Source organism: Lampris incognitus, chromosome 20 (assembly GCF_029633865.1).
Source record: "Lampris incognitus isolate fLamInc1 chromosome 20, fLamInc1.hap2, whole genome shotgun sequence".
NCBI classification, from domain to species: Eukaryota; Metazoa; Chordata; class Actinopteri; order Lampriformes; family Lampridae; genus Lampris; species Lampris incognitus.
Window position 1 is genome coordinate 30,666,743 of NC_079230.1, and position 26,390 is coordinate 30,693,132.

General features: G+C 46.4%; 1 protein-coding gene across 7 annotated transcripts in view; it reads left to right on the forward strand.

Moving 5' to 3' along the window:
• map4k2 (mitogen-activated protein kinase kinase kinase kinase 2) overlaps positions 1 to 22,812 on the forward strand; it is a 30,799-nt gene extending 7,987 nt beyond the window's left edge. Inside the window, exons 2-32 of one of the 7 annotated variants that reach the window (XM_056300010.1) lie at positions 1,929 to 1,986; positions 2,200 to 2,290; positions 3,091 to 3,155; positions 3,371 to 3,426; positions 5,371 to 5,418; positions 5,556 to 5,598; positions 5,831 to 5,903; positions 6,120 to 6,251; positions 6,589 to 6,651; positions 6,934 to 7,015; positions 7,167 to 7,280; positions 9,736 to 9,814; positions 13,108 to 13,166; positions 13,281 to 13,330; positions 13,697 to 13,735; positions 14,207 to 14,240; positions 14,351 to 14,513; positions 15,628 to 15,797; positions 16,041 to 16,082; positions 16,301 to 16,385; positions 16,488 to 16,567; positions 16,694 to 16,754; positions 16,887 to 17,010; positions 18,796 to 18,854; positions 19,039 to 19,142; positions 19,257 to 19,434; positions 19,796 to 19,864; positions 21,234 to 21,320; positions 21,485 to 21,555; positions 21,669 to 21,724; positions 21,836 to 22,812. In XM_056300010.1, the coding sequence (XP_056155985.1) occupies positions 1,929 to 1,986; positions 2,200 to 2,290; positions 3,091 to 3,155; positions 3,371 to 3,426; positions 5,371 to 5,418; positions 5,556 to 5,598; positions 5,831 to 5,903; positions 6,120 to 6,251; positions 6,589 to 6,651; positions 6,934 to 7,015; positions 7,167 to 7,280; positions 9,736 to 9,814; positions 13,108 to 13,166; positions 13,281 to 13,330; positions 13,697 to 13,735; positions 14,207 to 14,240; positions 14,351 to 14,513; positions 15,628 to 15,797; positions 16,041 to 16,082; positions 16,301 to 16,385; positions 16,488 to 16,567; positions 16,694 to 16,754; positions 16,887 to 17,010; positions 18,796 to 18,854; positions 19,039 to 19,142; positions 19,257 to 19,434; positions 19,796 to 19,864; positions 21,234 to 21,320; positions 21,485 to 21,555; positions 21,669 to 21,724; positions 21,836 to 21,923 (2,523 nt within the window). In that variant the 3' untranslated portion in view covers positions 21,924 to 22,812. Of the gene's footprint in view, positions 1 to 1,928; positions 1,987 to 2,199; positions 2,291 to 3,090; positions 3,156 to 3,370; positions 3,427 to 5,370; positions 5,419 to 5,555; positions 5,599 to 5,830; positions 5,904 to 6,119; positions 6,252 to 6,588; positions 6,652 to 6,933; positions 7,016 to 7,166; positions 7,281 to 9,735; positions 9,815 to 13,107; positions 13,167 to 13,280; positions 13,331 to 13,696; positions 13,736 to 14,206; positions 14,241 to 14,350; positions 14,514 to 15,627; positions 15,798 to 16,040; positions 16,083 to 16,300; positions 16,386 to 16,487; positions 16,568 to 16,693; positions 16,755 to 16,886; positions 17,011 to 18,792; positions 18,855 to 19,038; positions 19,143 to 19,256; positions 19,435 to 19,795; positions 19,865 to 21,233; positions 21,321 to 21,484; positions 21,556 to 21,668; positions 21,725 to 21,835 lie in introns of those variants that run through there. The other 6 variants (XM_056300009.1, XM_056300012.1, XM_056300011.1 and 3 more) reach the window with 6 other exon arrangements.
• Positions 22,813 to 26,390: the final 3,578 nt, after the last annotated feature.

A 26,390-nucleotide genomic window follows, 5' to 3' on the forward strand; every position in this document is an offset into this window, starting at 1 on the left:
GCAACTCCGGTAACACCGAGGGCGGTCTGGTGGGGCGCGGAAGCAGGGCAGGCTAAGCTAACTGCTAGCCCATGCAGACCGGCAACTCCGGTAACACCGAGGGCGGTCTGGCGTGGCGTGGAAGCAGGGCAGGCTAAGCTAACTGCCACCGGAGGTTGTCTGGTGGGGCACGGAAGCAGGGCAGGCTAAGCTAACTGCCACCGAGGGCGGTCTGGCGGGGCACGGAAGCAGGGCAGGCTAAGCTAACTGCTAGCCCATGCAGACCGGCAACTCCGGTAACACCGAGGGCGGTCTGGCGGGGCGCGGAAGCAGGGCAGGCTAAGCTAACTGCTAGCCCATGCAGACCGGCAACTCCGGTAACACCGAGGGTGGTCTTGCGGCGGCCTCGCCCGGCCTTGACTGTGTTTTAGCGTCGCCATGCGGAGTGCGGGGAGGTGTGTCGAAGGCGGCTGGCTGGGAGAGCTGGCGTTGGATCGGCCGAGGGAGCCTGGTGTGCCGTCTCCGGTGGGCCCAGGGACCACGGCCCCGCCTGGAGCTGCACCCGAAGAGGGAGCACCGACAGCGGGGCAGTTTAAGCTAACTGCTAGCCCATGCAGAGCAGCAGTTCCGACAGTCATCCTGGCTGGTGTTCGCTCGCTGGACAGTGATTATTATTTGTTGGACTGTGTTGTTAACCGTTTGTGTGTTTTGTTTTGTTTTTTTTGTTTTGTTTTGCGTTCTCTCTGTTTTTGTATGTTTTTGGCGGTGTCGTTTTTGGAAGTGTCAGATGTGTGTTTTTATCTTTTGTGTCGCACTGCTGTGGGCTGGGTGAAACGACAATAGATTGTTCCTGATTCCTGAGGAGGTCGGATAGGCATGGAGGGATTTATAGATGAGGAGGAGGATTATATACGAAATGCGGGATTTGACCGGGAGCCAGTGAAGGTGGACAAGGGTGGGAGTGATGTGTTGCCAGGGCTTGGTGCGGGTGAGCACCCTGGCAGCAGCATTCTGCACATACTGAAGCCTCTCTGGGGCTTTGCTAGGTACCCCAGACAGGACTCCATTGCAACAGTCCTGACGGGGGGGGGGGGGGTGATGAAGGCATGGATGAGGGTCTCTGCCATGGAGTCTGGGAGTAGTGGCCGGAGCCTGGAGATGTTTTTGAGGTGAAAGAAAGCAGATTTGGTGACGGATTTGATGTGTGACTGGAATGAGAGGGTGTAGTCCAGAATGACACCAAGGTTGCGGACTTCTGGGGATGGGCAGATGGAGCAGCCATCCAAATATCCATCCATTATCCAAACCGCTTATCCTGCTCTCAGGGTCATGGGAATGCTGGCGCCTATCCCAGCAGTCATTGGGCAGCAGGCGGGGAGACACCCTGGACAGGCTGCCAGTCCATCACAGGGCCGACACACATGTTCACACCTAGGGACAAATTTAGTATGGCTGATTCACCTGACCTGCATGTCTTTGGACTGTGGGAGGAAACCGGAGCACCCAGAGGAAATCTACGCAGACCCGGGTAGGACATGCAAACTCCACACAGAGGATGACCCGGGACCACCCCCAAGGTTTGACTACCCCGGGGCTCGAACCCAGGACCTTCTTGCTGTGAGGCGACCGCGCTAACCACTGTGCCACCGTGCCACCCCCTATCCAGATATCAAATAACCAAAAATATTTTTGCAGGATATCTGACATGGTTTCCAAGGTTTACATTCAATACACATTGCATCATCATTAGTACACTGGTATCAGCATGCGGTAAATATTGATTTAAGTGGGTCTTCTATACCCATAACCCATGTAGGTTGATTTGATATGTAACACAGGCTACTGACAACAGAGTTATCAACAAGCATGACAGTTATACTGAGGCCACATTGTCACCCGCATTGGGAGTTCATAAGAAGATCAAAAAATGTCCTATGTCTTCCTTTCAGGCCCGTAACATCAGCACCTCTGAACTGGCAGCCATAAAGGTCATCAAGCTGGACCCTGGTATGTAAATATTTCAAACTTAATTTGAGTTTGGAGAAGGTTATTTTTCATAGACATGTATGAAAGGCTGTTGGTGTATGTAAGCTTCTGTGTCACATGCTTATTCGGTGCCATCTATTTTCCAACTCTCAACTCTGAAGTACGCTGTGTGAAAAGTGTTGTCAAACCGAAACTGTGAATATTTGCCTGTGACTGCTGACCTTCTCTGTTCAGGTGATGACATCACATCCATCCAGCAGGAGATCACGATGATGAAGGAGTGCAAGCACAAAAACATTGTGGCCTATTTTGGCACCTATCACAGGTGCTGTATGTTTTCAGACTGTGCATTTACATAAATTGTGGATTTCCTCAAACGTTCAGTGGATTCTATTGGCAGAATTTGACTTACATCTCAGGATTCAGCCATGGGCAGCGCCAGGAATTTTTCACTGCAGTGGCTTAGCAGTTACTAAATCATTGCGTGGGGTTGCCTCAGGTGTTAGAATTGGGCGGGCCTTTCTATTTTCGTATCGTCCCATCATGGGAATCATTCACCCTGTCTGCTGAAATCCTCTGCATCTGCCAGATATGTAATGTTTTAAGTAAAGACTTGGAGCGCACTACCCCTTATATGATATGGTGCAGCCAGCATGGTGGTGTGCATTGTTTTTCCTGTTCCATTCTCACGCTGTCTCTCACAAGAGTAAGTAGGCGTTTACCTTTAGTTTTCTTTTCTGCAACGCATGCAGCGCTGCTGCTTTTGCTCTAGCAGCACAACATCGGCATCTAGTCTATGAAGCCCCAGTAGTCAACCCATCCATAGGATTAGTGGTTGTGTCAGGAAGGGCATCCGAAGTAAAATTTTGCCAAATCATTATGCGGATTGACAAGACCATACCGGATCGGTCAAGGCCCGGGTTAACAACAACTGCCATCAGTGCTGGGCCCTCACAGGGTACTGATGGAAACCATCAAATCCGCCGTGGCGACCCCTGGAAAACAGGGAACAAGCCGAAAGAAAAAGTAGAAGCGTCACTGAAAGTCAACTTTCTGTATGACATATGCTTGGGAATATTCTGGAAAAAACTTATCACATTTGTGTCTGTATCCATCCCTCTCCAGGAATACCAAGTTGTGGATTTGCATGGAGTACTGTGGTGGAGGGTCACTACAGGACATTTACCATGGTACAAATCAAAAGAAATACCGTGCCCTAATAATCCCACACTGACCTCAATTCTTTCCCTTATTTTCCCGTCTCCATCTCACAATTAAGACTGGGTTTCATCACTGAATAGCTCGTTTTACCTTATCTTTAGTAAATGTACCTACCAGTTCTTCATCCTCATTTCATTTCCCATCTGGTGTGTGTATGGACTATTGACCAAAGTGTCCCTTACAGTGACAGGCCCATTAAAGGAGAAGCAGATCGCCTATATCTGCAGAGAAACTCTTCAGGTGAGGCTTTTCGGGACACTTCTGTTGTATAACATTGAGAGAATGAATCATATATATATATATATATATATATATACACACACACACACACACACACACACATATATATATACATATATAATAATAAACATGTTATTGAAAGGCATCTTTCATAACACTCTAGGTCACCTTGCATCAAATATAAGCATTACATCAGCAGGAGCTAAAAAAAAGATGAATTTGATGTTGTTAATGTTGTTAAAGTGAGTATGCTAGTTTAAAAAGGTGGGTTTTAAGAGCAGATTTGATTTCTGTAATGGAGTCCAGTAAGCAGATGTGATGGGGAATGGAGTTCCACAGTTTGGGTGCAGCATTGGAGAAAGCCCTAGCACCCATTGTGCTGAGGTTGATGGCTGGTAGTGCCTATAGACCTGCGAGTGAGATGGAGTGTAAGTCTGAAGGAGGTCTGTGGGATAAGCAGGAGATAGACTATGAAGAGCTTTGAATGTTAATAAAAAAATTTCTAAATTAAGCCACTGTAACACAGGAAGCCAGTGTAATTGAATCAGTAGGGGAGAGACATGGTCAGTGGACTTTGAATGTGCAATTATCTGTGCTGCAGAATTCTGGATGAGTTGAAGTCGGTGAATAAGTTTGTTAGGGGTGCCTGCCAGGATCGCATTGCAGTAGTCTATGCGTGATGTGAGCAAAGCATTGACTAAGGCTTCCGTGGAGTGTTGTGTTAAAGCAGGGCGTAGTCTGGAGATGTTTCGCAGATGGAAAAAGGCAATCTGGGAGACATTGTTTATATGACTGGATAAGGAAAGGGTACTATCTAGGATAACACTAAGGCTCTAAGCCTGAGAGGAATCAGGTATGGTGGCTCCAGCAATGGGAAGTGAGCAAATATTAGTTATTGAGAGTGTAGATTTTCCTTTAGGGAGTCGTTCCTTATCCAACGAGAGGGTCTAAGGACAGGATGTTGTGTTGCTGTTAAGCCCTCTGAGGCAAATTTGTAATTTGTGATATTGGGCTATACAAATAAAATTGATTTGCTTTGATTTGATTTGATTTAGATTTAGTGCCAAGGAGAGTAGCTCAGTTTTACTAGTGTTGGATTTCAGATAATTGTTAGTCATCCATATCTGTATATCATGGAGACAAGCAGTGAGGGTACTGGAGGGGAGAGTGGAAGTGGGCTTAGTGGATACGTTAAGCTGTGTTTCATCAGCATAGCAGTGGAAATGGATACTATAGTGCCGGAAGATGTTGCCAAGAGAGACGAGGTAAATAATAAACAGGAGGGGCCCCAACACTGAACCCTGTGGAATTCCATGAGGAACTGTCAAACTTTCTGATCAATAATTCTGAATTTGTACAAAATGTGTAAGGTAAGAAGCAAACCACTGATACACAGTGCCCCCAACTCCAATGCTAGCCAGATGATCCATAAATAGCTGATGGGATATAGTATCAAAGGGTGCGGTGAGGTCAAGGAGGATGAGGATAGAGAGTAGACCAGAATCAGCTGCATGAAGGAGGTCATTAGTGATCTTAACCAGGGCTGTTTCTGTGCTATGTTTGGGGCAAAAGCCAGATTGAAATTGTTCAGAGATTACTGTTATCAAGGTAGATCTGCAGTTGAGCTGCAACTACCCTCTCAAGAATTTTGGAGATGAATGGTAAATTGTAAATAGGCCGGTAATTAAAATTTTATATATATATAAAATTTTTGCCACAGAAGGGCGACATGGTATTTAACTCAGCCAGACTGCTAAATATAGTGGGAGATGCCACAACGGCAAAACAAGAGAACACAAACATAACATTACTTGCCTATTCTGTTACTGACTAGTTTAACTATTACCAAACGGGAGCACAGTCCTTTTACAAAGTGTCATGGGATAATCTGAATGGTGAGTAGCCATTTTAATTGGCTTGATTGTGTTTCTGTGTTTTCTCCAGGGCCTTTACCATCTGCATGAAACTGGAAAAATGCACAGAGACATAAAGGTATGCTAATCTGTACATTTCCAAGAAGATGAAATATTATTACAGTGGCAGCGTCCTTACATGGTGTCAGAGTGAATGACTGTTACCTATTTGCCTGTGAAAGAGAGCTCATATGAGTGTCTGTGTGCTCACTACAGGGAGCCAACATCCTTCTCACAGAGAGAGGAGATGTGAAACTGGGTCAGTATCTGTATCGAATGCAAGCACACAAACAAAATATTGCATAGGATGTGTGCACAGATGCCTGCACACATGAGCGTGCACACACAAACACATACGCAAACCCAGAGACAGACACATCTGCGATACCTATCTAACGTCTCCCTCTTATCCATCGAGTATGCTAAAACAGGCGATCTGTATTGAGTCCCCTGACATCCTCCCTATGCTCGTTCCCTCTCCTCTTCTGCAGCTGATTTCGGGGTTGCTGCAGAGATCAGTGTCTCAGTCTCCAAAAGGAAGTCTTTTATAGGAACTCCTTACTGGTAAGATAAAGAGATCTGTGCTGACCTTGTCTGATTTTCAAAACACGATAATACGTTTTGCTGTTCTCTCTTCAAATACTTAAATATCAGAAACTGCCATTGCGTCCCGCACACATGCAGTTTACGTTTGTACACATACTGGGCTGTTTGTAGCTCTTTTCCTCAGTGATCTCTCCTTTTGCCTTTCCCCCTTGTCATTGGTATGTGTCTGTTCAGGATGGCCCCGGAGGTGGCGGCGGTGGAAAAGAAGGGCGGGTACAACCATCTGTGCGACATTTGGGCAGTGGGCATCACCGCTATTGAGCTGGCCGAGCTTCAGCCGCCCATGTTCGACCTCCACCCCATGAGGTGAGGTGGCCCGGTTCTGTGAGTCATCACAGACATCTGACACCAGCACAGACAACTCGCAGTTGAAAAACAAAAACGCTGAACGTTATAAAAAGGGAGCTCGGCCACAAAGCTGGAATTCGTCATCAGGAATGTTCTTCACGAGGGTGTAGTTTGCAGTCACGAGGATGTAGTTTGCAGTCACATTTGTTAAGCTGTGTGAGTGTCAAGGAAGAAAGGTGAAAGCAGAGATCTTGTTATGTAACCTCTGACTGATCATAGCTGACTGGTCATAGCTACTGTATGTAAACTGTTGGTACGCGTTTGTAGGCTGATGACATTTAAAACTATGTTTCAGAGCGCTGATGTTGATGTCTAAGAGCAGCTTTCAGCCTCCCAGACTCAAGGAAAAGACAAAGTGGTGAGGTGAAACGTTTGTGGTTAACTTCCTGTATGTTTTTGTGTTTCCATCTGGCTTTTGCAAGCAATTTTCACGATGTGGTTGCTCAACATACCTAATGCATGCATGTACTCTTCAGAGTATTACTCCTCATTTCTTTTCCCCCATATCAGTTTTCCCTTGACTGAGAGTTTATTCTCTCATTATGTTTCTTTCTCTCTTTCATCCCCTTCCTCGCTCTTGGCTCTCTTCCTTTCCATCCTTCAATGCTTCCTCTTTGTCTTCACCTTTCTCTCTCTGCAGGTCGACAGGGTTTCAGAGCTTTGTGAAAATGGCACTCATCAAAAATCCACGTAAGAGGCCCTCAGCCGAGACCTTACTGCAGGTGAAAGGCTTTCCACACCTTGTCAGATTGAACGTCCACATGATAGTGCCCATCCACTTGGTTGGCGGAATAATGATTGTCCTTGATGATGACTGAGATCACCACTGTCCTCTCAGTGTTCGAATTCATGACCTTTGACCTCCCGCTTTAGCATCCGTTTGTGACCCAGCTGCTAACCCGTAACCTGGTCATCGAGCTGCTGGACATGGCCAACAACCCTGAGCTCCACGCCGGCACACACAACATGGACGACAGCGAGCTGGAGGTCAGTACAGGGAAGACTAGCAATAGCAGAGAGGGATAGAAGGACTGATCGAGATACAGACAGAAGTGGACAGACCAGCTGATCAACTGACAAATGGATGACTACTTTGAAATGATGACTGTTTTCAAGTCTCTACCTGCTCCAGATCTGTTTTACAAATAATTTCCAGTATCAGATAAAGGGGATTTGCTACAGGAACAATACAACTGAGTAATAGAGTTTAGAAGACAATTAAAGGAAAAGTAATTGGAAAGTCATTTAGATATACTTTTGTGGTGCCTCTGGGTGGTGTAGTGATCTATTCCATTGCCTACCAACACGGGAATCGCCGGTTCGATTCCTCGCGTTGCCTCCAGCTTGGTCAGATGTCTCTACGGGCACAATTGGCCGTGTCTGCAGGTGGGAAGCCGGATGTGGGTATGTGTCCTGGTCGCTGCACTAGAGCCTCCTCTGGTCGGTCGGGGGCCTGTTCTGGGGGGAGGGGGAACCGGGGGGAATAGCGTGATCCTCCCACGCACTACGTCCCCCTGGTGAAACTCCTCACTGTCAGGTGAAAAGAAGCAGCTGGCGACTCCATGTGTGTCGGAGGAGGCATGTGGTAGTCTGCAGCCCTCCCCGGATCGGAAGGGCTACAATTGGGGAGAAAAAAAAAGGGGGTGGGAGTATATATAGCCATCCATCTATCTAAACCACTTATCCTGCTCCAAGGGTTACGGGGATGCTGGAGCCCATCCCAGCAGCCATTGGGCGGCAGTCGGGGAGACACTCTGGACAGGCCGCCAGGCCATTACAGGGCCAGTATATATATACATATAAATATATACACACACACACACACACACACACACATATATATGAGAGACGTAATGTCCACTAGAGTGGACAAAAATGAAGTGCTGGGTCTCAGGAGGAGCTGCAGTAGCTAAAACTGAAAATTACAGCACAAATCCTTCCGCCCCCTCTCTCTGCTACCTTGTATCACTCCGCTAAGCCCCTCCCACCAAAAAACCTCTGCATCACTCTTCAGCCCCTTGTGAGACCTCCAGAGACCGCATCTATACTTGTGTAGGACTGACAAATGTCTGCTTGCACCATCACGTCCCACCATTAACCATCTGGCGCTCTTAGTAGATTTAACAACAAACTGATGGGAATCATGTTCAGACACTGACGGAGCTCTGGACAGTACCGAGCCAACTGAAACACAGACACTATGATGGAGCTCTGGACAGTACTGAGTAAACTGAAACACAGACACTATGACGGAGCTCTGGACAGTACTGAGTAAACTGAAACACAGACACTATGATAGAGCTCTGGACAGTACCGAGCCAACTGAAACACAAACACTATGATAGAGCTCTGGACAGTACTGAGTAAACTGAAACACAGACACTATGACGGAGCTCTGGACAGTACTGAGTAAACTGAAACACAGACACTATGACGGAGCTCTGGACAGTACCGAGCCAACAGAAACACAGACACTATGATAGAGCTCTGGACAGTACCGAGCCAACTGAAACACAGACACTATGACGGAGCTCTAGACAGTACCGAGCCACCTGAAACACAGACACTATGACGGAGCTCTGGACAGTACCGAGCCACCTGAAACACAGACACTATGACGGAGCTCTGGACAGTACCGAGCCACCTGAAACACAGACACTATGATGGAGCTCTGGACAGTACCGAGCCACCTGAAACACAGACACTATGATGGAGCTCTGGACAGTACCGAGCCACCTGAAACACAGACACTTTGACGGAGCTCTGGACAGTACCGAGCCACCTGAAACACAGACAGTATGACGGAGCTCTGGACAGTACCGAGCCAACTGAAACACAGACACTTTGACGGCGCTCTGGACAGTACCGAGCCACCTGAAACACAGACAGTATGACGGAGCTCTGGACAGTACCGAGCCAACTGAAACACAGACACTTTGACGGCGCTCTGGACAGTACCGAGCCAACTGAAACACAGACACTTTGACGGCGCTCTGGACAGTACCGAGCCACCTGAAACACAGACAGTATGACGGAGCTCTGGACAGTACCGAGCCAACTGAAACACAGACACTATGACGGCTCTTTGGACAGTACCGAGCCACCTGAAACACAGACACTTTGACGGAGCTCTGGACAGTACCGAGCCACCTGAAACACAGACATTATGACGGAGCTCTGGACAGTACCGAGCCACCTGAAACACAGACACTATGACGGAGCTCTGGACAGTACCGAGCCACTTGAAACACAGACACTATGACGGAGCTCTGGACAGTACCGAGCCACCTGAAACACAGACACTATGACGGAGCTCTAGACAGTACCGAGCCACCTGAAACACAGGCAAACAAGTTTAAGGATTCTTATATAGAGGACTTCCTTTTTATAGATTACTCTTTTTAGTGATTTGTCCTCCACTATGTGTGTATCATGTTTGCAGATTGGTGAACTTGCCCCTGACAAGATCCAGTCAGCAGGGAAACACCTGCCGGTAGAGAGGACCCAGTCTGAGGAGCAGTGTAAGCACACATGTACTCACACACAGACGCAGCAGGAAGACAGTTACAGATTTACTAACCACCCCTTGAATAAACAAGGCTAAACAGGGTTTTGTCAGTGCTGAAATCATCACTGATTCAAGTATGGGCTCATCTCTATAAACAGGGAGGTGTTAAAGGAAAGTTCCTGTATTTTTCAACCTCAGCCCTGTTTTCCTGTTGTTCAGAGTCAAATGGAGCAGTGGGTAGCAGAATCTCTTAAATGGTTTCAGAACTGAGCAAGCTAGCCTCAGATGACTGCTGCACACCAAGCTGCAATGTAATCCCAAATTATGTCCCTTGGTACTTACAGGCTCTGGAAGTACTAAAAAATTATATAGATATCAGTCCATTTGTAACCTGGAGCAGAAGTCTTCCTCTGTAATATGAGGACTGAGTTGCTGGAGGAAGACAACAGTGGACGTGTGACGGAGTTGGAGTGAGAAGTGCAAAAAATACATCTGTTACTGCACAGTCTGACTGTACTGGGATTGCCTTTTTATAATTGGGGGTGTTTCCAGACGCCTCTGAAAAGACTCTGAGTCTGTCGGTGCCAAAAAAGAGCTCTTTTACTGGATGCAGTTTGGCAAGTGCTAATGCCGTGAAGGATTACGCTGCAGTTTAGTGTGCAGTAGCTGGGTGACGCCGGCTTGCTCAGTGCTGAATCACTCCGAAAGGTTCTGCATCCATTGCATCCACCATGACGCGGTAGCGCAGTGGTTAGCGTGGTCACCTTCCAGCAGGAGGGTCCTGGGTTCGAGCCCCGGGGTAGTCCAACCTTGGGGGGCGTCCCGGGGCGTCCTCTGTGTGGAGTTTGCATGTTCCTCCCCGTGTCTGTGTGGGTTTCCTCCGGGTGCTCCGGTTCCCTCCCACAGTCCAAAGACATGTAGGTCAGGTGAATCGGCCGTACTAAATTGTCCCTAGGTGTGAATGTGTGTGTGTGTGTGTGTGTGTGGGCCCTGTGATGGACTGGCGGCCTTTCCAGGGTGTCTCCCTGCCTGCCGCCCAATGACTTCTGGGATAGGCCCCTGCGACCCTGAGAGCAGGATAAGCGGGTCGGATAATGGATGGATGGATACCATCTATTGCTCAGTTTGACTCCTAACAATAGGAACACAGGGCTTATGTTAAAAAATACCGGTTTTCCTTCTAGGGTTGTGTTGCAAGATTTATGTGCCCATAGCATGCACATGAATACGAACGTAGTGGTAGTAGTAGTAGTAGCATGCTATAGATAGCATGCATACAACTTGCAAGTGTCTCTACTGTCATACACTACCGTTCAAAAGTTTGGGATCACCCAAACAATTTCGTGTTTTCCATGAAAAGTCACACTTATTCACCACCATATGTTGTGAAATGAATAGAAAAGAGTCAAGACATTGACAAGGTTAGAAATAATGATTTGTATTTGAAATAAGATTTTTTTTACATCAAACTTTGCTTTCGTCAAAGAATCCTCCATTTGCAGCAATTACAGCATTGCAGACCTTTGGCATTCTAGCTGTTAATTTGTTGAGGTAATCTGGAGAAATTGCACCCCACGCTTCCAGAAGCAGCTCCCACAAGTTGGATTGGTTGGATGGGCACATCTTTGAGCAGATTGAGTTTCTGGAGCATCACATTTGTGGGGTCAATTAAACGCTCAAAATGGCCAGAAAAAGAGAACTTTCATCTGAAACTCGACAGTCTATTCTTGTTCTTAGAAATGAAGGCTATTCCATGCGAGAAATTGCTAAGAAATGGAAGATTTCCTACACCGGTGTGTACTACTCCCTTCAGAGGACAGCACAAACAGGCTCTAACAGGTACTATTTAATGAAGATGCCAGTTGGGGACCTGTGAGGCGTCTGTTTCTCAAACTAGAGACTCTAATGTACTTATCTTCTTGCTCAGTTGTGCAACGCGGCCTCCCACTTCTTTTTCTACTCTGGTTAGAGCCTGTTTGTGCTGTCCTCTGAAGGGAGTAGTACACACCGGTGTAGGAAATCTTCAATTTCTTAGCAATTTCTCGCATGGAATAGCCTTCATTTCTAAGAACAAGAATAGACTGTCGAGTTTCAGATGAAAGTTCTCTTTTTCTGGCCATTTTGAGCGTTTAATTGACCCCACAAATGTGATGCTCCAGAAACTCAATCTGCTCAAAGAAGTGCCCATCCAACCAATCCAACTTGTGGGAGCTGCTTCTGGAAGTGTGGGGTGCAATTTCTCCAGATTACCTCAACAAATTAACAGCTAGAATGCCAAAGGTCTGCAATGCTGTAATTGCTGCAAATGGAGGATTCTTTGACGAAAGCAAAGTTTGATGTAAAAAAAATCTTATTTCAAATACAAATCATTATTTCTAACCTTGTCAATGTCTTGACTCTATTTTCTATTCATTTCACAACATATGGTGGTGAATAAGTGTGACTTTTCATGGAAAACACAAAATTGTTTGGGTGATCCCAAACTTTTGAACGGTAGTGTATGTAGAGAGCCGAGGTCAGCACCAGTGCTGAAGTGTGATATTGACACTGGGTGTGTAAACGGCTGATGACAGCGATGCGTACATGAGGCTCCTGCCACAAGAACGCTCAGTGACAGAGGAGCACTGTGAAGTCACTCAGGCCCCTACCCAGTGTACATAGAAGTAGCACTGTCCAGCACACGCACATGACATGTTCTCGCTGCCACCCTCTGACGTCAGCACCCTCCCACATGTGTGCGCCGGACCGGGAACGGGAGCAAAGGAGCTGTGGGGGACGAAGGCGGCTCGCTATCAGCCGGGTGACTGAGAAGCTATTGTCCTGGTTCATATTATGGAGATCACAGTGCTGAACAGAGGGTGTTTCGATGGACAATGAGCCATCTCTTCTGTGAGGGTATACAACATATATTCAGACATGGACCACAGACTGAGAAAGCTGCAGAGGACGCGAACCAGGAGGTCTGCTCACTCACCAACACGTTAAAGCGTCATGCACACAGGGCTGGTGTACAAGGCGGTTTGGGGGTTTGTTGGGACTGCAGTGGCTTCCGTGCAGCAGCGCTAACTCATGAATCCTGTGACGGGCTGTCGGTGCTCGCAGACTGTGCCCAGAGGGCCGGGAAGAGCGAATGGAAATCAATGCACTTGAGCGTTAGCACTAATTCGCTGTATCAAAATAAAAGTGGAAATGTCTGGACTGCCAGCCAAGTTTGTTTCTGATGTGTTTTTACTCTGCTCATCTCCACACAAGTTGGCATACAATTCTGTACCCTACTGACTCGGTGTCAACTGTTTTTCCTTTTAGTTGACCAAATGAAATTCGGGCCCCCGCTGAGGAAAGTTACAGAACCCTATCCGGATATGGTAAGTGACTGTCCTTTAAAAGAGACGAGGTCATCAACACAGCAGGTTTTCTGACAGCACCCATACTGCCGAGTACTGTGGCTGACGGAGGGTTCTCTCCCTGTCCCACGTTAGCAGGGCTCCTATGATGACTGGTGTCTCTCTGGAGATGAAGACACCTCACCGTAAGACCTTACACTTTGTGGTTTCCCTTTTCTCTCACTTGACTGCTCCTCCTCTGTATCGAGAATAACACGGGGAGTCGCGTGATCAGACGATAGTACGAGAATCACAGGAAATACATCATGACTGTACAGGAAGGGCCTTCTCGCATAACAGGCGGTAACAGGAGGATGAGGTTGAAATACCTCCCAGAGGCCCCTCCTCCATTCAGCATGACATAATGTGGATATTAATAGCCCTAGGTTGTTGAAAGGAAAGGCTGTGACACCTTAGTGAGAGAATAGTCGCCCCCCCCCGCCCGCCCCCCGTCTATTGTCGCGAGGCAGCCAGGCCCCTAGACAGATAAACATCAGGTCTTCCTGTTGCAGGAGCCTGTTGGAATGTGTGGAGCAAGCTCTGCAGCTGAGGTAGGCCAAAAGACTCATCTCCACCGCTCCTAAAAAGGCACCAGGGTCCTCCCCCCCTCCCCCCTTCCCCTCCCCTCCCATACCCAGTCAATGTCATTTTGCAATGCATCGCTTTACGACTGCTACGGACACGTCGGCTGAAGTCACACGCGTGTGACACAATCAGTGGTTTTGTGTTTTTGTGCTGCTTAACCCAACCCGATCTAAACCATAACGAGTCGCTTCATGATCTGGAAATACATCTGATTTAACACAAACCCACTGGTTTTCAGGCCTTGGCTTTTAATGTTTGTGTGTGCTTTTGTCTGTGTGGTTTCAGCATCTGTTTTTGTGGTATCGCCAGCTTTTTGTCACAGCGACATCACCTGGCTAGCTATGAACAGCTATGACAGTTATTCCCAAGTTACACTGTGCTTTAATCATCAAATTACTTCACACCTTCTAAGGATTTTTTTTGTTCCTCTCTTTTAGGAGTTTAACCATCAGGAGAGCGCCATCTACTGATGTGAGTGGTAACAGTAGACACAAGAAATGAAGGTCATCTGCTGAAATACACATCAACAAAGTCTTGCTACCTGCTAACGATAATGTTCTTTTCACTTTCATGTTTTCCAGGATAAAGGTGTTAAGAAGAGTGTTTTGTTCAGCCCCTCCACCGCCTCCCTCCCTGCTTGCAGCTCCCTCTCCCCCGACACAGAGGAGAAGGACCTCACTCTGCGACCCAGCTGCACGCTGGGGCCCGACTCCGCTGTCACCCCCAACTTCAGCTCCTCCTCAGGTCCAGACAGCCAGCCAACTTCACCCAGAGTACCATCACCCCCGAGTATCAGCTGCCCCCTCACCCCGTACTCATCCCTAAAAAATACATGGAAAATTTTACAATTTTGGGGGGTGATGCTGCTAGCAAACACAAGGAAGGTGGAGTGGTTGGCTGAGGTGGGACTGTCTCTCTGTTTAGTGGGGGTCAGGACCGGGACGCTTTCTGGTTTTTGCACAAGTGATGTGTCTGTGGACCAAAACACTCAACCACAAAAGCACACGCGACTCCCCTCGAAGGGCAACCAGCAAGCCTGCACCGTTGCAAGATTTATTCCAGGAAATGAAAATACCCTCACGTTTGCACACAAATGTTGAGAGTTCGTTTAAGACCGGAGCGTTCGACAGAAATGAAGCCATAAAATTACTGCAGTGTACAATTTCTCTTTAAATAGCCTGTGATGAAGTCAGTATACACATGCAGCGAATTCGAATGCGCCACGGGCGACTACGTTAACCAGTCGACTAAAGGGTCCGACCCGTTAGCCAAGGGCTAGCGGGTCCGGTGATCTGTGAGGGAGCTGATATCACACCTCCCGAAGGAGGAGGGTAGTGTAACGACCGTATTCACCATTTACCACAGCGGTCACTTCAGGGTCACATCCAGCTTACATGTTGCTGAGAGCACCGCATCTTTGCCAAAAAAGGCCACATTTGATTTGGCATATTTGGGCCATATTTGCTGTAACACATGTGGGCCACTTCAGGCTCACATCCATTTTGTCAGGGCCACAAGAAGAAGAAGAAGGCCATCATTGCCTGAAGTGGCCCACATCCGGATGCCGTCTGGGTGTAGTCGCCCATGGTGTGGGAGACTCGGATTTGCGTCCCGGTTGCAGCGGTTCCCGGCTGCCCCCCGAATTCACTACACACAGGCATGACACCTTACACATAACGGTGCTCAGACCTGTGTGGAAGTGAACATGGTTCTATTTTTCAGCTTTGTGTGCAGTCGTTGCAGCGTCTGGTTGTCAAACGTCACGCTTTTCCTCGTGTCTCGCATTCTGACGCCCAAATGCCTTACCATCTCTCGACAGTAGGAATCCTTCTTCATATTTGCTGCATTTTACCACCAGGGCTGGCTAGGTGTTCGGCCACACAGGACGTTAGGCAGCGCTGCAGTGACCCCTGTCTGCCGGAGGCCAGCACTGCCGCAACAGAGAGGAAACCTGTTGGAACCCCCCCAAAAAGAGACACGTCGCTCTCGCCTGAATGGAGCACTCTACGGAAAAAGGCCGACGACTCGGTGAGTTCAAACCACAGTCGACGTTTCCAGTACACTCCTCTAATCTACATGTCATTGGTTAGCGTTTGTGGTTTGCTAACCTCGTAATTTGTTTCACTAATTATTTTTAATCCTTTAAAAAGCCTGTCAGTCTGTAGGATCAAACGCCCTGCGAGCAGTCGTGGTCTGATCTGTGATGCAGCTGAACTGATATAGTTATTTTTTTACCCCTCTCTGTTACGAGTAACCTTTCTTAATTTCTAGAGAGCCGAATGTCATGGACTCCCTCCTACCCCTCAAGTCCATGTAAGTCTGAACTCTAACAGCACATAACCCACATAAGCTGACCAACACCCTAACGACTAACACGGACATCCTGATGTTTAAAAGTGGCTCAGAGAGCAGGCGGTGTGGCCATCCTACGTAGTACAACCGCGATGGAATGTGCGTCAGTATAAAGATTTAGCCCTCCCTCAGACGTCCTCGTCCTGTAAGTAATAGAGTCACTGTGCTCTGCACCACAGATGGGAGCATGCTTTTCAAAAGTCTTCAACGGCTGCCCGCTGAAGCTCCACTGTGCTGTGACCTGGATTCTGCCCAAGACAAGGGGTGAGGTCACTCACGGGACTGCAGCATTTCTGCCCATTACAGACTGATTAAAATGTGATGGTTTTTGTTTTTGTTTTGCTTCCTTTTTCCCCCCCCCCCTAGATCAGTACCTCATTCTGGGGGCGGAAGAAGGGATTTACACTCTCAACCTCAACGAGCTTCATGAGGATACGTTAGAGAAGGTTAAGAAAGCTATCTTATTCAAGCCACCATGTCGTCCTCATGTACCTGTGTGTGGCGTATACTTCTTAAACCGTGAGGAGGTGGGATTACTGGATTTCACTTATTTCATTTCCTCGCTCCCACAGCTGCTCCCTCAGCGTTGTACGTGGCTGTACGCCATGAACAACGTGCTGATGTCCGTGTCAGGTACAGAGCCCAAGAAACAGTCATTCTGACAGCAAAAATGAAAGACCTCCTCATAGAACTGTTCCATGGAACTGTCTCTCTCTACACGCACCCTTTTTCTCTTGTCTCTTACAAACCTGTCCGGTCCTCCAGGGAAGTCATCGCAGCTGTATTCCCACAGTCTGACGGTTCTCTTTGAGCAGAAGGGCCACCTCCACAAAAAACACAGCAGCCTGTCCCTCAGCACCAACCGCTTCACAGAGAGGATCAGCACCAGGTAGGCTCTTAACACCGCAGGGCTTTTCCGTTATTAAACCAGAAACCAAAACATATAGCACCTTCCAGCCGTGTTTCCATCCAGATGTTAGACTAACTGAACTACTACTACTACTACTACTTTTGGCTGCTCCTGTTAGGGGGCGCCACAGCGGATCATCCGTTTCCATCTCTTCCTGTCCTCTGCGTCTTCCTCTGTCACACCAGCCACCTGCATGTCCTCCCTCACCACATCCATAAACCTCCTCTTTGGCCTTCCTCTTCTCCTCTTCCCTGGCAGCTCCATATTCAGCATCCTTCTCCCAATATAATATTAATAACAATAATAATATTAATAATAACATTAATAACTTTATTTATATAGCACTTTTCTACAACAATGTTACAGGGTGCTTTATAAAAAAACAAAAAAAAAACAGACAAGGCAAAAAGAAGTCAGACCAAATAAGTAAGAGTAAAAATAAAAAACAGTATAAATAAATAAAAACAAATATCAAACATTTGTAAAAGCTTTCGTAAAAAGAAAAGTTTTAAGACGAGATTCAAAAGAAGCTGGAGACTTGGTTTGTCTCGGTTAAGTAGGAAGAGAGGTCCATAGTGTGGGGGCTCGAACAGCAAAAGCCCCATCACCCTTTGTGACAAACCGAGACCTGGACTAACCAGCAGGGCTCCATCTGCAGATCTTAATGGTCATGTGCATCTCTCCTCCACACATGTCCAAACCATCTCAATCTTGCCTCTCTTGCTTTGTCTCCAAACCGTCCAGCCTGAGCTGTCCCTCTAATATACTCGTTCCTAATCCTGTCCTCCTTCATCACTCCCAGTGAAAATCTTATCATCTTCATCTCTGCCACCTCCAGCTCCACCTCCTGTCTTTTCATCAGGGCCACTGTCTCCAAACCATACAACATAGCTGGTCTCACTACCATCTTGTAAACCTTCCCTTTAACTCTTGCTGGTACCCTTCTGTCACACATCACTCCTGACACTCTTCTCCACCCACTCCACCCTGCCTGCACCCTCTTCTTCACCTCTCTTCTGCACTCCCCGAATGAATTTGCTCACATCTACAGGTTAAAAACCGTGTAAAGGCTGGGCAGGCTGGGCTTGGTACTCTGCGATGTGCGCATGGCAGGATAAACACAGCCTGTTGGATGTAGCAGTATTGAAAGTATTATTGATATTTGTTATTACTGGCTCTGTCAATGCTGATAGGTACACCTACTTCAAACAGACCCATTATTAATTTTATTATCTGCATTTGTGTTTATCCTGCTGTGCTTACACCACAGAGTCCCGTGTTGTTAACCTTTAGATGGTTTTTAACCTGGGAGATATCGGCAAACTCACTAAAATGTTGTAGGATTAAGTTACTCCAAGATCATTTTTGGGAAGCGTTTGCAAGTAAAAAAAAAAAAGCCATTAGGTTTAGCTAATTAGCTGGGCTCCCTTATCCGCAGGATATGACAAGGCTACATCATTTAAAACTCAAGACAAAAACTGAAAGTACTTAGAATTGGAAAAAAAATTATTTTTTTCACTTGCTCTTCATTGCATTATCTTGCCATCAACACGTTGACTTTACCGCCTGAAGTGAGAATGAAACCTGCTTAACCATAAGTGGTATTTTTCTTCCTTTAATTTGTCAGTTTCTTTCAGCTTATGTCATATGTAATTCTTGTAAAAAAAACAAAAACAAAACAAAAAACAACAACTTGACAAAAACATGGCTCTGGACTAATATTCTGGATGTTGTTGCTGATTTGGGTCACTTCCTCTTCAGCAGGAAATATGCTATCTCTGTGAAAATCCCTGACACTAAAGGCTGTAGGAGGTGCAGTGTAGGTGAGTAGAGTAAAATGTACTGCACCTATGTGATGTATAGTCAGACTTATATGCACACGTGACACCAAAATGTACTTATTTCCCTCCCTCCCTCTCTCTCTCTCTCTCTCTCTCTCTCTCTCTCTCTCTCTCTCTCTCTCTCTCTCTCTCTCTCTCTCTCTCTCTCACACACCCACACACACAGCAAGGAACCCATACACAGACAGTACATTCCTGTGTGGAGCAGTTCCATCTGGTCTGGTTCTGCTGTTGTGGTATGAGCCTCTCCAAAAGTTCATGCAGCTGAAGGTTGGTACCTTGATGTTTTACTGGGAATAATTTCTCCCACATTCCAACGCTGCCTGGTATTTTATTCATCAGTCGTCCATTTCTGTTTCTGTTGTGCCTATCTTTGTATTTCAGAACATTGCAATAAGTCTCCCTGAACCTCTTCCTATATTTGAGCTTCTGGTGTTGGTGTCAGATGAGTTTCCACAGCTGTGTGTGGGGGTGAGAGACTCTTCCAACGGGAAGCCATCAACCAGCCAGCAGCTTAAGTTTGACATCATTGAACTGAACGGGACACCTAATTCAACCCCAGGTATGTAATGAGGGACGCTGACATACGGCTGAAATGTTGGTTAGCCCCAAGTCATGAACAGATGTCACTTTTATCTTCCTCTTTTTCTATCATCTATCTATCTATCTATCTATCTATCTATCTATCTATCTATCTATCTATCTATCTATCTATCTATCTATCTATCTATCTATCTATCTATCTATCTATCTGTCTATCTGTCTGTCTGTCTGTCTGTCTGTCTGTCTGTCTGTCTGTCTATCTCTCTGTCTGTCTGTCTGTCTATCTGTCTATCTTTACACGCTAAAATAGGACAATATCTCATTTGTTTAATTCACAATTACCTTCTTTTTATTCCACTCCACCCATCCTTTAACTGAAGCGAATGGACCTGTGGGGGCAGTACAGGTCACCCAGCTGGACCGAGACACTGTTCTCATTGCACTAGAAAGTAAGTATCAACTCTAATCTAGGGTTGGGCCGATGTAAACGCTTTCAAACCGGTTTGATATGAAGCCAAACACCGGACCGGACTGGTATAGCTAATGTTACCACTTCATGAGACTGAATGAGTGCAGCGACTCCAGTCCAGTTGGTGGCAGTCAGTGCACCTCTAGTAAGCTGGTTTGTGGCTCTGTAGTCCCCTGACTTCCGGTTTCTACTGCAGCGGTCATACCAGCGTCCTGTTTGTTGGTGTGCGCTGTTGACAATGGTGTATTTTTCAAGATTCACCACGGATAAATGTCAACAACACACATAGAAGTGTCAACAAACTTTCACCTGCACCTGCCAGCAAACGGGTGAAAAGTTTCAAGTTGTACATATCAAGTTATGTCCACAGTTATGAGGATGAGGATACTCATCCTCATAACTGTGGGTGTAGGTACAGTGTTTCTCAACCCAGTCCTCAAGGAACCCCTATCCTGCAGATTTTCTTTGCAACCCTGAATAGGTACCTGTTTGTAGTAATTCAGCAGTGAATGTCAGAGTTTGCACACCTTGCATAATTAAGTGCTGTGAGTTGATTGGTTGAGTAACTACAAGCATAGCTACGTATGCAGGGTTACAATGAAAATCTGCAGGATAGGGGGTCCTTGAGGACTGGGTTGAGAAACACTGGTGTAGGATACTCATCCTCATAATTAGGACATAAGATAGGACGAAGGACATAAGATACTCATCCTCATGATGATGGATGGAACTTGATATGTACAACTTGAAGCTTTTCACCCGTTTGCTGGCAGGTGCAGGTGAAAGTTTGTGGTTGACATGTATCCATGCTAAATCCTGCAGGCATCCCCAAAAATAGGCCATTGTCAACAGCACACGCCAACAAACAGGAAACTGGTATGACCGCTGCCGTAGAAACCGGAAGTCAGTGGACTACAGTTATGCACAGAGCCGTAAAGCTAAATAATATGAAGAAGAGAGTGTAGCAGCAGCGCCACCATCAGCACAGGAGGACGAAACATCGCGTTTTCATTTTTCACAACAACCATTCAATTTAACTTTTCCAAACATCAAAATGATAATTAAAATAAGACCTCGGCCTCGTGCAACTTGAGAAAAGTCCAGTGTAGTGCCATGACACCATCGGAACAGGTTGCTGATCCAGGCTACTTTTTAATTTGCCAGAATCTCTCATAATGACAAATGCCTGTTCAGTCGGTTTGCATAAAATCAAACTGGTTTAAGCTTGTACATCGGACCGGACCGGACCGGCAAAACCGGAAACCGACCCAGATCTAATCTAAACCTGAATTGTGGCCAACTAACTTCCTCATCAATTAATGCATTCTTGCCTCAAAATAATTTGACAGAAACTGTCAAGATTGTAAACCTGCAAGGTCTCCCGTCCAGAGAGCTGACCTCTGAAATGGTGTTCGACTTTCCCATCGAAACCTTAGGTACAACTGTCATCACACTTTTTTCCCATATTAATTTTAGCACCAGCACAATTTGAAATATTATCGCGGTGTTCATTTCATCGACCTGTTTTTACAGGCCATTGTAAGAGGTGGCCTTGGTGTGTGCATGATTACAAACTGAGTAGCATACCTTGTTCTGGTAGTTTGCTTACAGGACAGTGTTCTGGCATTCTGGAAGCATGGCCTGAAAGGGAGGAATCTCCATACAAATGAGGTAAATATTGAAGGATTTCTGCGTGGGCTTGGTCTTCAAGTATGACTATTTGTTCATTCAAATGAATAGTAGCAGTGTGTCAGTGAACTCGTCAGCTCCGTGTATATTTGCAGGTTACACAAGAGATCACAGACGAGACTCGAGTTTTCAGAGTTCTTGGAACGAACAGGCATGTTCACACTCTCTTGCTAATGTCAATCACTATCTTCCACATTACGAGGTTAAAGGGCATAACGCTCCTTATAAATCAAAACTTATGGATGTTTTGGACTTTGCACAGGGACATTGTCCTTCAGAGTACCCCGACAGAGGACCCATCAGCTTTGAGCAACCTGTACATCCTGACTGGCCATGAAAGCAGTTACTGAGAGGAAGGTCTGGAAGGGAAGTTGAAAAAAGAAGACGCATATCTTGTTAAATCAAGATGGAGGGAATCACAGACCTACTGTACTATGTCACCCCGTGCAGAAACTTTAGGAAATGGGCAAAGCGAGACTACTCTGAGACCAAAGGTGGACTTGAGATTCTGTTGCGTATAAGAAGGTGGTGGGATTCAGTTTCCCTCACGCTCACCTGGGCACACATGAACTATTGTGGGTCTCTGAAACAACTTGTAAAATGGAAATGTGTCATTATGCTCAGTGGTCATGCCACTTTCTGGACATGCACATGCTCCTTGACCCTTGACTACCCCCCCTTGCCTTTATACTGGCGTGAGATCAGAATAAGTGACACTGGGTGTTTCAGAAAACAATATGAAGTGTACATACGAGAGGCCTAAAAGTCCAGATATGTTCAGATCTGCTTTGTGCGGTGACTGATAGTTTCAGTCATATACAGCAGCGAGACACAGAAAGGGCAGCGCTGATGAAGTCTAAAGCTGCCAGTTTGACAGTAACGTAAAAACTAACGAAAAGCCACTACGCGACAGTGTTCATATGTTTATGTTTAACAATGCAAGGCCATGGGATGGGACAGAAATAATACAACACTTACTTATGTCTGAGGAGTACTTGAAGATATAATATACATATTTGTTTTCTTCCTTTCCTGATGTGATCCTGACTCTTGAATCTTTATGTAAAGCTGAAGATGGGCTTCTGGTTTTATGGGGTGGGGTGGGAGGATAAAAATAAGTGTAAAATAAGCTTTTTATATTTAGCTTTACACTCCTGAAACGGTCGTGGATGAGACAGGAGATGTGATTTCAGAAAGAGCCTCATGAATGCCTCTGTAAATTTCAGAATAAAATTGTAACACCTGTTTTTTGTCACGTGTGCTTTGACTGACTGTGAAACTTTAAGTGTCGTTTTGAGGTTTTGTCAGTCCTGAAACAGCAGAATCAACAGAGTCCCGATTCGGGATGAGTTAATATGACGTTTTAAGTCCTATGTTCAACCAACTGATAAAACGTCTGTAATTTCTTTCTTTTTTGTATTTCTATTGGATAGCGATAGTGGGGCCAGATAGGAAATGGGGGGGTAGAGATGGGTATGACATGCAGCGAAGGTCGCCAGCTGGATTCGAACCAGCGACGTTGTGACCATGTCATATGTGCTGTAACCATTTGGCTGCAGAGGCGCCCCCCCCCCCCAGCGATTGTAATTTCAAGCACTGTTGCAAAAAACTTGAGCTTGACCTGAGCAAGACTGCATAATGACGGCTGATGACGTCAGCATTCAGAGTGGCCAAAAAAAATCAGCTGTGAAACTGACCAGTCCCTTCGGTAGGTCACAGTCAGCTACTGTTACCCCTGTGAGGCACTATCTGAGATATGAAGAGCTTGGAGCTGAGGGGCAAGTAAAAACAAATAAGGTGAAATTGGGCAACCTTGCTTAATGCCACATGACACACTGAATCTAGGGGATGTACCGATTTTTATTTTCATTTTTTGTATTGTGCTACTGCCATTCTTATATAGGGTTCTAACCGTTTTGCCAAAAAAAAATCTCCAAAACCACATTTTACAAGAGCTTTCAAAATGCTTTATAAAGATCAAGAAACAAAATGAAACCATTCTCATTAACAGTATAAACTAATAAATCCGGTGCCAGTCTAATTGTTTGTAAAATGTTGTTCCCTCATGGACCCAGATTCTTATTCATCTATAAAAGCGTCCAAAACTTATTTAAGTCTGCTAGCAAATATGAGTGCCAACATTTCATTATATGAAAGTGTGATAGGAAGCCAATGTGAACGTGTTGGCCCTGTGAGGGACTGGCGGCCTGCCCAGGGTGTCTCCCCGAAGTACCTCAGTGGTGCCTTACTGTTATCGGGCTCCATTAGATAACGAATGCCTCTCCCCATATCGTAACAACTGTTGGCTCTCGGTAGGTTTTTAACCCTCGGTGAGCGCTGGCCACGCCCACTTCTCTTCCTCATTTGTGAGCGGAGCGGGTCTCCCACCCTGGCCCTCCATCGCCATTGGCGGCACCTTCTTGCGGTGGCTGGCGTGTGTCCAGCCGACTCTCCCCTCCACCTTCACCGCGGATCAAGAGCACTTGGCGGGGCCCCAGCCACAGGGCTTCCTCCAGTGTTTCCTCTTTGGGTCCTTTATCAGCACCCCGTCTCCTGGCTTCAGGTCATGCAGATGACCCTCTGTTGGCTGTGGACCTGCATGTGAACAGAACTCAGCATTTGGTTGAGTTGCACACAATAGTTAAGCATCACATCCTCCATGAGGTCTGAGCTGAGGACCTGATTTTGTGGGGGAAGGGCTAGTCCAGTGTACATGGGTCTGCCCGTGAGGATTTCAAAAGGTCACAGACCTGTTGTGGCCCTCCCTCTCGCTCTCGTAAACGTCAACGCTAACGGTCGTGCTTTTATCCGCGTGAGTCCTGTCTCGTCACAACGTCTGAGCAGTTTATTTCTAATCGTCCCATTTCCTCTCTCCACCGCTCCACCACTCTGTGGGCGATGGGCACAACGATGTCTCGGATTAATACCCAAAAATGTTGATTGAAAGTTGTTGAACGGCACTATTTACAAAATGTGCCCTGTTATCACTGCTGATCTTCCGTGGTATTCCCAATCTGGGAATAATCTCTCTTACCGGCACCTTCGCTACTGTGGAGGCATCTGCCTCTCCTGTAGGGAAACTTCAACCCGCTTAGAAAACCACAACAATCACAAGACGATATGTCTCTCCCTCACATGGTGTTAGTTAGTTAGGGGGGGAGGGGGGCTCGAGGCCTGTGTGGTTTGCCCTCTTGAGGCATTGTTTTTCAAACAAATTAGACATTTTGAACAAACATTTTGGGAATAAATCGTGAAGCCTCTCGTAAACCAGTGTTTATTTACTGCGTCCACGACCCCCCTTTTGACACGTCTCATGTGCCGATTTTACACAAAAAGGAAGCAAACACTTAGGCAGGCCAGGACGACCGTCCTCAGACTTGCAATACATCATTTAGATATGTGCACCCAGCCTTGTTCCCCCTCCTGGCTGACCTCTCCATCTTATCAACACAGACGTCATAAAGCCTTCTCCGTCCACAGTCTGTGTGGACGGTCTGTCTGGGTCAGGCGGTCATAAAGGGTCCGCGGTAGTCAAGGGTTAGTTGAGTGAGAGCTGCATCAGCAGCTCGTCTGTCACGTTGTCAGGTGGTTTTAGTCCAGGGCCATGTGCAATAGACAATAGTGGAGCCTCCGGGGGTGCATAGTCACAGATCCACTGTCTGCAGCGGCCTGTCGTCCCTAAACATGACTTTGGTTGCCTCTTAGTGAAAAGTTCTGGAGTTTTGAGGATGGTTCTACTTATTTTGGGCTTAGTGTTTTATCATTTTTAGCCCTGGAAATGTGACCTTTTCCTGAACAAACTGCAGGTTCCTCAGACTGGTGTTGTGGCCTGCTCTGCTACATGTTCAGCAATGCAATGGCCCCAATCTCACAATGTTGTTGACGAACAGATTATGAAATGATCAACATGTTGTCTCAGCACGCTCCCTGCTGGAAGACCCAAATTCTTCAGACTCGCATGCAAAACCTGTGAGTAGACTGGCCGGGGATTCGACATAACCTCGCGGCATCCTGGTGCGCGTTTTACCCTGAAATGTGCAAGCAAACCAGTACGGAGAGTCTGGGTGCACACGGACACCGCTGCAGCTACTGCCTGTACAAAACCCAACTCGGGGAAAAGTTGGGACGGTATGGAAAATGCAAGAGGGGGGGGGGGGGGCGGTGATTTCTAAATTTACTTCCACTTGTTTTTCACTGTAGACAGACAGAAAACAAGGTATTTCATGTTTTGTCTGGTCAACTTCATCTCATTTGTACATACAGATCCATTCCTGCCATTCACGGAAAGGAAACACTTCCTGGATTTATTCAAGTAAGACTGTTCCAGTTAAGGGCCCCAACGACATATCTCCTTGTGTTTATTATTTTGTTTGTTTGGGTGTTGTGCACAACAGGGGTATTGCAGTGTATAATTCATACTTGTATTTTGCATTTATATATATATTTGTATTTGCTAACCATCATATGAATATTGGTACCTACTCTTATTCCCTATCTACATCTACCTACAATATAATTCCATGCAACTCTGCTTACCTTGTGCCTCGTCCAGATTATTCCCTCACAGTCAGCTCATACTATAGCTGACCTGGAGGTAAAATTCTGTCCTTATCAAAGAAGGGTTACGTGTGAGATGTCTTTATTGTAGTAACCCGAGTGGGACCAGGCCGCTTGCTCTGATTTACTTGGCGCATCTGTAGCTGGAAAGCAGACATCTCAAACCATGTTAACTTTGCATTAAAAATAACAATTGACCGAATGACGCTTAATGACAACAGTCATAACGTTCATCAAGACTCCTTCGTGTTCATGACTGG